We start from the raw sequence: 10893 nt of genomic DNA, 5'->3' as shown, positions 1-10893 counted from the left end.
GTGAAAAATCTTATTAATAAATTTTACATTAAAACTCTAAAACGACACTTATTTTGAAACGAAAATTTTTCTCTACAACGACAACTAAATCGAAACGGAGGAAGTACTCTATAAATTAATATACACTAAAAATCTATATAAAATAATATAATTTTATAGTCTCAAATCGAGTTTTTGGTTCAATTAGTTTATCGATAAATTAATATCTCTATAAATTAATAAAAAATTATAGTTTGATGTAGTCCCAACATTATTAATTTATAGAGGTTTCACTGTATATCAGCTTTGGTGCATCTCTGGTTAAACTATTTCTTTGTTATTGAAAAATATGTATACTTTTAATCTTACCGGAGAATAGAAAATAAATATTTTAAAATTACAAGTAAAATATTAAAAGCAATTACAAAAATGTGATGGAAGTTATTACCAATGGAAGAAAATCAGAAATCATAATCTAGTTGACCAGCAAATTAGCTAAATTATCATATTTAATAATTCTCCTTTTGTCCTTAGATTTAATTCCCCCCTCTAATTTAAAGGACTTTTAGCATAGATTTGTTGAATTAGGAAGGATATTTTATATATTGACCAAAAAAAGATTTTGTTACCATTTGTAGATATTAAAGGCTGATTTTTTCTACTCATAATATTCTCTTATATAAAAAAAAGTCGAATCTGGTAAGTAGATTTTATTTTAAATTCAACAAGAAATTAAAGTTCCTATTCTTTTTTCAGCTTTCTAATGTCTATCTCTGATTTCATTATTTGCTAAGTTTTCAGTAAAAAATCAGTATTTGGTCGTGTTTCTTTGATAAAGAAGATAGTTCTCTATTGTGTTTGACCTATAGAACAAACAAAAACACAAGTGAAAAACAAAAAACAAGTACGTGCCATGAGTCAACCCGCTGATAGTGTTCCTCCGCCTAAAGGTACCTCCCTTAGATTCAAGCTGCTTTGGTTTTGATATCGATCAGTTCGTTATGCGTTTTTGGTTTAGATTTGAGTTTGACAAACCCTTTTAGAATTCTGATCTAAGTAGTGTTGTTAGATCCGTTTGCGTCCTATCAAAGCCGTATAAAAGTAGTGTAGTAGGAGACCATAAACAGTTATAGATTGCTATAAATAAAAAAAAAGTTTTAATAATTTGAGATCACGCCACCAATATATAATCACTCTTTAAATTTTGTGGGTCAATGCAAATGTTCATTTTGACTCCTATTTTTTTTTTTCTTCTGGTTTGTTTTGAGTCCGTTTCATATTCTGGTTGATCATATTATCCGTCAGATGAACACCCTAGCACTAAGGACGCTTCTCCTCCGCCTCCTGGAAATCCTTCGGCACCACAACATCCCAATCCTCAGCAAGGTTATCCTCTGCCTCAAGGAACCTCCCTTATCGATTATTCTAGCTGCTTCGGTTTTGATATCGATCAGTTGGTTTTACGTATTTTTGTTTTAGATTTGAGTTTCGCAAACCGTTTTAAAATTCTGATGTAAGTAGTGTTGTTAGATCCGTTTGACTCCTGTCAAGACAGATATAAGTATTGTTGTCATAGATCATAAACATTTTTAGGCTTATATAAATTAATTTTTTTGATAATTAGGTGTCATGACATCTATATATCATATAATAACTCTTTTGGGGGGGGGGGGGGGGGAGGGGGTCAATTTAAATGTTCCATCCTAACTTCTAATCGTTTTTTCTTCTGATTAGTTTATTTCATATTATGGTTGAACAGGTAATCCGTCAGATGGACACCCTAACCCTAAGGACGCTTCTCCCACGCCTCCAGAAAATCCTCCGGCACAACAACAACCCTATCCTCAACAATGTTATCCACCACCGCAGGGATATCCTCAGCAAGGCTATCCACCTCCGTATGCACCGCAATACCCACAGCCTCAGGAACATCAGAAGCAGAGTAGTAACCCTGGTTTGATTGAAGGATGGTAAGTCATTAATGCTCGATTCAAACCTTCTTTTGTTTTGTTCTAGTTAATTAGACGATTTGTATTTGCAGCTGTAGGATCGCTATTGAATGGTATTGACAGTAGATTCTAAGAAATCTTGTCTCGCGTCTAGTTTTGGTCACAAGTTTGTTATCTTCTTATCTAATTATCTCCCTGTGAAAGTAATTTGATTAAATGGATTTTAGTACTCTAATTAGAAAATGCTTTATCTGATATTGTTATGTTTATTTAAGCTTTATTTACATTTCTAATTTATAGCAAATGGTTTTGAAATTGCATATTTATATTTGCTACCAGTTTACGATGTGATTTAATTATATTCTGTTTTTCAGCATATTTTTGTGATCTTTGTTGTGTTTAATTAATTGCATCTTTCTTTTTTTTGCAGTCTGGCTGCTATGTGCTGTTGTTGTGTCTTGGGGGCTTTTTTCTGAGTGGAGTCTCTGCATGAAGCTGTGAAATTGGATTGTTTGTTGTTTTATTTTTATTGATCTCATCTTATTCTTCTATGTTGTTTTATATATGTTTATCATCTGAGTCATAAGTTATTAGTGGTTGTGGACTTTCTTCTGGGTTTACTTATTTTATTTGCCAATGGGGATGGAAATTCATCCAGTGCCGGTTTAGATGGAGAACAAGCGGTACGACCACCACATACATGTCTGATCTCGTGTCCCTCCATTTATATTATAGGTATTTTTGCTAAAAAATAAAATAAAAAGCTCTTAAAAATATTTTATATAAACATATTTTCAACATAAATTTTATAAAAAGTTACTTATAATATTTTTAATAAAAAAAAAATTATTGAAAAATTTATAAAAATATTAAATTTAAGGATTCAAAGCTCAATGGCTCATAAAATTATTTATCCGGCGCTGAATTCATCATACACAAAATGATGTTGCACTGTATTGGCAACTGCTTCTTCATGGCTTTCATCTCTTGTTTCATAGATTCGCACTTTTTATTATCATATTAAAAAAATATTCATTATGCAACAAATTTTACAAATAAACGTGTAAGTTTTTGTTTTGTATGCAGATGTACAAGTACAAGATAACACCGGACTAATTCGAAATCTGAAAACAACTATTGAGATTTTTTTTTTTTTTGAGAATTTATTAATTAATCAAAACTTTATGTATTAATTAATGATTTTTATTAAGCTTTATAATATATTAACAAAACAAAAACATTTTAATATTGAAAAACTCAATGTCTTTAGTTCAGACTGGTAAAATAAACGACGGTCAGTTTTTTTGCACGGACCTAGTGTTATTAAATAAATAGTAAAGTAGCGGACTGAATTTCTATTGAAATAATACCGTAGTCATGGAAGTTGGGTTTACAAGAGAAGAAGTCTACACAAGAACATACGTTTTTATTATACATCAGAGCTCTAAACAACAGCCAGATCAAAATAAAACTGTATTGCCTATTGGCATCTATGAGGCTCAAAACCTATATACTAGAAATATAGAAATATAGATCATGACCTTATTGATGTGTATAGTCCAACGAGCGACTCAAGACTGAAAGAAGGATTGTAGCTTGATGATTATAAGCTATATCAAAAATACAACATGTCATCTTCGATCAGAAGTGGCTTCTTCATCTTCCATGTTTGCGTATCGAAACGTGACTGAGTATTGGTCTTTTCACGTATAAGAAGAGACAAATTAGATGCACGAGTTTTATCAATCACTACTGAAGCATATCTCTTTTGGGTTATCTCCAGTTTTGGAGTAACAGCGACGAGGCTTGTAGCCGGAGGAGAAGCTTGTGGGTAGAAGAAGTCTGTTGGGAAGAAACTGTATTGTAGTCCGGCCATTTCCTGCTCTTTTAGTGGTTTTTCTTCTTTTCTTTGTGAGTGTTAGTTTTAGAGAGAAGCGTCCCTTTGTGACGTATATATAGTCAAAAAAAGTAAAGAGCTGGATTTGTCTGTTATGTAAAAATTTAGGGGTCCAAAAATATAAGAATTTAAAACATGGGGTCTTTTCATTGAAAAACTTGGGGTTCTTTTTGCTCAATGTGCGAATCAGTAGGCATAAACCAGGATATTCGAATATATTAGAAAATCGTGGGAGGTGGTGCTTGGACGGGCAAGCGATTCGTTTGTATAACTATAAACTAATGTTATAAAAATGACAGTATTTAAACTAGAGGTTGTACCCGGCTAAAATCTCATTTTTCTTATGAGAAAGATAGATATCCCCTATATATTAATTGAGAAGCATTTGAAAAATTATAACCTTAATTTTGTATTAATTAAAAAAAATCTCAAATCCTAGGTGGCACTTCAAATGGCTTCTAAATTCTATTTCAAAGAATTCTAAAGCATCTAATATAAAATATAGTTTAATCTAATGGTGTCACATTATTTCATAATTATATAACACTAGAGAATATTATATTAACCTAAAATATAGGAAGTGTGTATTCTTTCCTTAAATAAAAGCTACGGAATTACCTAATATGATTTACATATATATGGCAATTAATGATTATGAATAATAAAGATTTGATAACAATTTTTTCATCTTTCTTCATTTTTGTTTAAATTTATATTATTAAAATAAATTAAAAATCACATTAACCATATAATAAAAAAAATTAGATTTTTTTTATATGTTATATTTTGAATTTTTTTAAATGACTTTAAATTACAAAAATGAGGAAATCTTATATGTTATTTTTTTAAACGACTTTAAAATACAAAAATGAGGACACCTTATATGTTATATTTTTCTTATATGTTAGAATTTTCTTATATGTTATATTTTGATTTTTTTTAAAATGACTTTAAATTACAAAAAATATAAGTTTTCCTTAAGTATACGACTAAAAACATTAAAATGACATGTATCAATTCAATGGTTGATTTGAAAGCTTTCAAAACCATATGGAAGATAAAAGTCAAAATAATTTAACTGTGGAAACAATACTGTTCACTTTTTTCAAGAATGTGTTCGATGAAAAAAATAAGGTTTTTATGTCATAATTTGTTTAATGTCCACTAGAGAACATTATATTAACCTAAAATATAAGAAGTGTGTATTCTTTTCTTAAATAAAAGTTACACAATTACCTAATATGATTTACATATATATGACAATTAATGATTATGAATAATAAAGATTTGATAACAATTTTTGCATCCTTCTTCATTTTTGTTTAATTTCATATTATTAAATAAATAAACAATCACATTAACCATATAATAAAAAAATTAGATTTTTTCTTATATGTTATATTTTGAATTTTTTAAAATGACTTTAAATTACAAAATTGAGGAAACCTTATATGTTATATTTTTTTAAAAAACAACTTTAAAATACAAAAATGAGGACACCTTATATGTTATATTTTTCTTATATGTTATATTTTTTCTTATATGTTATATTTTGAATTTTTAAAAACGACTTTAAATTACAAAAATGTAAGTTTTCCTTAAGTATACGACTAAAAACATTAAAATGACATGTATCAGTTCGATGGTTGATTTGAAACCTTTCAAAACCATATGTAAGATAAAAGTAAAAATAATTCAACTGTGAAAACAATATTGTTCATTTTTTCAAGAATGTGTTCGAGGTAAAAAATAAGGTTTTTATGTCATAATTTGTTTAATATCCACTAGAGAACATTATATTAACCTAAAATATAAGAAGTGTGTATTCTTTCCCTAAATAAAAGCTACGAAAGTACATAATATGATTTACATATATATGACAATTAATGATTATGAATAATAAAGATTTGATAACAATTTTTGCATCCTTCTTCATTTTGTTTAATTTTATATTATTAAAAAAATAAACAATCACATTAACTATATAATAAAAAAAATTAGATTTTTTTCTTATATGTTATATTTTGAATTTTTAAAATGACTTTAAATTACAAAAGTGAGAAAACCTTATATGTTATATTTTTCTAAAACGACTTTAAAATACAAAAATGAGGACACCTTATATATTATATTTTTCTTATATGTTAGATTTTTTATTATATGTTATATTTTGAATTTTTTAAAATGACTTTGAATTACAAAAATGTAAGTTTTCCTTAAGTATACGACTAAAAACATTAAAATGACATGTATCAAGTCGATGGTTGATTTGAAAGCTTTCAAAACCATATGGAAGATCAAAGTCAAAATAATTCAACTGTGAAAACAATACTGTTCACTTTTTTCAAGAATGTGATCGATGGAAAAAATAAGGTTTTTATGTCATAATTTGTTTAATGTCCAATCCGATCAACCCATGATGTATTAATTATAGTTTTGTTCCATTATTTTTAATAAAAATTGATCCGATCCATCGGAAAGAAATTATATAATAACAACAAAAAATATTATATATATATAAATAAAATGATCAAATATATAAAAGAAACGATCGAAAATATATACAAATAAACTCACACTGCGCAAGACGCAGGTCTTATCCTAGTACAATATATTCGTCCATATTTAATTTTGTGCGGTCAAAATTAGCCCACGATGGTGGTTCGGTGGACCTGGTGGTTTTTATAATATAAGGATTGTCTTCTTATTAACCAAGAGAGCCGGACGTATACATGGAGTATATGACTCTTTAGACAAGCATGAGGCGTTCATCATGTCTCATTTTTACCGGGGGTTCTTAGGGTGGGGTTCTTAACGGAATATATGAATCCGTCTTTTAATTTTTAACTAAAAAAACTAAGAACCAGTTTTTAAATAAGAGTTTTAAGAGCCGGTTCTTAACTTTTTTAGTTAAAAGTTAAGAGACATGTCTTATATTCCGCTAAGAACTCTACTCTAAAAACCTCCAATAATCATGCTCTTGTAACCAGTTATTTTCTGATTATTTAAATAATTTTGTGTACTGTTCAGTCTTTTAAAAGTTGGTTAAACCTCGTTTTAGCCAAGAAACTTCTTCCTGAAATAAAATCCACCAATGGAAAATTTTCCACCAAAGACTAATTAATGAGCTAATTGCTCCGCATAGATACTGAGCTACCATTATTAAATTTTCAGATTGAAAAACTGTATAAGGCTTAGACCATTTCCAAATGGACTCTATTTTTCTTCTATAATTTACACCGAAATAGAGTAATTCTATTATAGTGTAACTTTTGCTCCAATAGTATTACTCTATAATAGAGTTACTTTATATTTCGCTCTATACACTATTGGAACAAAAATTACATTATTATAGAACTATAATAGAGTTACTATATTTTAGTGTAAATTATAAAGGAAAAAATAGAATGTTATTGGAGATGCCCATAACCGTACATGTATATCTTTGGAGAAATTCTTAATTTAATTTTCATTGAACCATATTTACCCAATCTTCAAAATGTTGTTAGAGTCAATTATTTTGGTTTAACCTTTTGATAACGTTCAAAAGAGTGTACGTAGTTAATTATGATTTAGTTTTGATTTATAAAATAAATATATATGTAGTGAAGTACTGGACAATAATTCACTGAAATTGAAATTGAGTCATATATGTCTTTGACTGAATTTTTTAAGAGTTTCATGATAATTGAAATAGCTATATATAGCATGCGCATGTCCTATGAAAATTAAGTTATGTAGACTTATTAGCTTTGTGATTTGCTATGACCTACAAAATTATAGAAAATATTGTTATAACTTTACTGAGTCAATAATTGTATTTGAATGAATTTGAGAAGAGAAATATGAGTTTATAACAACAAAATTAGTATAATTAATGAGATTATAATAACTAGTGTCTTAATTTTCCAGTAACAACTAGCATAATTGTTCTTTTTATATAGAAAATACTTTTTCTAATGACCATTTTGTTGGTGGCCAGATTATCTTCTCGTCTCTTTCCTTCCCACTCTTAATGGAATATAAGAGTTTACATTGTTCGCATATCCATATACACATAAAATGGCTACCATAACAAATTAATTAGATCTCGAATATGTCTTAACTCTTAATTATCATAACTAGAAGATGATCGACTAAAAAAACTTAGAAATGGTGGTGGTGATGATGATGATACATTGTTGGCGGCTCATGATGATGATGCAGGCTCATTCCTTCCATTTGGTTTCCATGTTCACCTCCAAGATTAAGATAAACCAATCTTGAATCCAAACTACTTCCACTCATGTGTTCGTCTTTCAACCTAGGGTACATCACAGTGTTGTTATCATTATTGATCCCTTCTTCACGGGACATCACCAGTGCTGCGGACTGGACCAGCTCGAGACAAAGCCTGAGCTTATTAGGCTCAACGTGAGTCAATCCAGGAACTGTCCCCTTAAACAAGAAATCCGAAGTTAGGGTTCTAAGTATGTCAAGAGGAGTGATACCATCAACTGTCTGAACGTTGGGATCTGCATGGTGGTCAAGTAAGACGGCCACCATGTCTGGTGAGACCATCTCAGCCGCAATGTGGAGTGCGGTCTTCCTGGTGGGACCCGCCGGATAGTTCACATCGATTGCTCCAAGCTCAAGAAGTGCCTTCACAACCTCTCTACTACAATTCTCCACAGCGTAAACCAAAGCTAAGGACTCGTCTAGATTGAGTCCTTCTCCCATAACCATAAGCTTCACGAGCTCGACATCCGCGGAGTGCAAAGCTCGTCTCATCCTCCTGATCTTCTGGTCCTCTAGGTCTAGAGCCGAGGTTAGGTCATGTTGGTGAGGCATTAGGGAGCGAAGAGGCATGGAAGATTTGAGACGAAGGTCCTCAACCTTGGCTACGAGTTCGATTGGGAGGTGCTTGGCTAGAATCTCTGTTGGAAGACCGGATTTAGCAACTAGGTAAGAGCAAGTGGTCCATAGTTGATGCATGTCGTGTTTTCTTGAAGCTATTAGCACCTTCATCACGTCTTCAATGGAGGCTTTCTCCACCATGCTTGTCAATTGTTTCTGTGATTAAAAGAAGAAAGAATAAGGGTAAGACAAAATGAGCATTTTCAAAGACACTATATATCCACTACTTATTTTTTTCATTATGCATTTTCATTGTAAGGGAGTGCTCAAAAGAAACTATGTTTCATCAAGAGTTTTCATTATATCCAAACCTGAATGAACAAAATGGGCAACGCCAGGAAAAATACATATGCTGGTAACATTTTGAAAGCCCAAGATTAGGGAAACTAGATTAAAGGCAGCAAAATTTGATGGCAAAATTTAATTAAAAACCGAAATTCAATGAATTAAATCTAAAGCATATGGAACGATACTTTTTTATTATTTTGATGATTGATTTGCTGAAAAGCTGAACGTAACATATATGTGAATAGTAAAATTATCCAAATCACAAAATGATCATGTCACATCTCTAATTTTGGGATTATAATAAGATCCCTGTTATTAGTCAAAGTTACTAATTTCAAAGGTTTATTTATTTTTAGTAAAGAGTTTGGATGTTGAAGAGAGGAAAACATTAAGAAAAACAGCAAAAAATATATAATATCCTAAGTAATTTTTCTCAGTAGGCAACAGAACACATCAGTCCATTGCCTGTCGGAACAAAGGCTGTTGCAGTACGTGCAGTGCAAGCCATCATTAACCTCAGTTACACATGAAATCAAGACAATACCAACTCTTATCTAAGTTAATATACGTGCATCATCAATATGGATTCAAATTTTAACTCAACTGAACCAAACCGAATCAGTTCATTACCAAATTTAAAGAACAAGAATCATTAACCTAAATAGACATTCTCAATTAGTTAGAACCTGAGTAAGCAACGCGAGCTGCTCCACGCCAAAATAACGAGCCGCAGCTAAGATATCTAAAGAGAGATCCACAGCTGCGGTGCAATGCGTGTGCCAACATCCTCTATCTCCACAATTCGATCTTGGCTCGTGCTTATGCGGTACCATAGAGACTTGACCACTGTACAAGAACTGAAGTAGAAGCAAGAAAACTTCGTAACCGACCGAGTTAACCGGTATGACTCCTCCCACTACGGCTGCTCTAGCTCCTGACCCGGTTTGGTTAGCCGGATCGGTTTGGGAAGGGTCAGATCCGCAGAAGAATTTGCGGAAGAAGAGGCTACGTGCGGCCAGGATGCAACGGTGAGCGTGGACTAGACGGCCTTCTACGTTGAAAGTGACGTCGGAGAAAGTTTGACCGTTGATTAAGAGATTTAAGTAATCCAACGACATAGATTTTAGAGATTCTTCGATACTACTGCTCATCGCTTCTTGCTGATTCTTCATTCAAAAAATAGGGTTTCTAGATGACCTACAGAAAGTCCTATAGAAGATGAAGAAAATAATTTTCTTTTTCTTAAAGAAAGAAGTTATAAGCAAAGAAGGGTCAAGCTTTTATCTTTTGAAACTTTGGAGAAGATGAAGAAGAGAGATAGAGATTCTATAGTGCTTAAAGATTGGTTTGTGTTTTTTTGTGTGTATAGATATTGAGAGAGAAAGAGACGACAGAGATCTGAATGACCGGACCGGATCGGAAGATATTATTTGAATAAATTTATAATAAATAAAAAGACGATCAAAATGATTAATGTCGACGTGTGTGCTCTTTCTTATTGGCTGTGAGCAATTGGAGTTTTGTATAATAGTAACACTTTTTGTCATCAAAAGCAAATCAAGATTTAGAGGATTAAGAGAAATTTTAGTAATATCCTTTGTTACTAAAATAGGAAGATAGCAAGATTAACATAGAAGTACGAGCCGAATCCATTTTGGGGCCAATCCAATATGGAAAGAAGAGAAATAATCAGTTGAAATTAAAATTTTCAAAAGGAAGAGAGAGAGAAATGAAATATAAAGTATGATTATAGATCTTGATTAGCACCCCAATATCAAGCTACCGACTAACTAATACCCCGAATTAACCCATGTCACCTAACACTTTAGTCGCATACATAATCACGCATAAAATTAGTTGCAAGGAAAATAGTAGAGTAAATCA

General features: G+C 31.1%; 1 protein-coding gene and 1 long non-coding RNA gene across 2 annotated transcripts; one reads left to right on the top strand and one right to left on the bottom strand.

The window, feature by feature from the left end:
* Positions 1-598: 598 nt before the first annotated feature.
* Positions 599-3502, top strand: LOC106414689. The gene is made up of 3 exons (XR_007327143.1): positions 599-1365; positions 1739-1949; positions 2359-3502. It is a non-coding gene; the product is annotated as an uncharacterized LOC106414689 (long non-coding RNA).
* A 4326-nt stretch (positions 3503-7828) lies between these two features.
* LOC106414379 (regulatory protein NPR6) lies at positions 7829-10371 on the bottom strand. Its single transcript, XM_013855048.3, has 2 exons — positions 9696-10371; positions 7829-8877 (listed from the first exon to the last, which is right to left on the bottom strand). The coding sequence occupies exons 1-2, from the start codon at positions 10179-10181 to the stop codon at positions 7972-7974; spliced, it is 1392 nt and encodes a 463-aa protein (XP_013710502.2). The 5' UTR covers positions 10182-10371; the 3' UTR covers positions 7829-7971.
* Between the last annotated feature and the right edge of the window lie 522 nt (positions 10372-10893).

Source organism: Brassica napus, chromosome C8, assembly GCF_020379485.1.
Source record: "Brassica napus cultivar Da-Ae chromosome C8, Da-Ae, whole genome shotgun sequence".
In the NCBI taxonomy this organism is placed as follows: Eukaryota; Viridiplantae; Streptophyta; class Magnoliopsida; order Brassicales; family Brassicaceae; genus Brassica; species Brassica napus.
The sequence above is the reverse complement of the archived record's forward strand: the minus strand, read 5'-3'. Positions and strand labels throughout refer to the sequence as shown.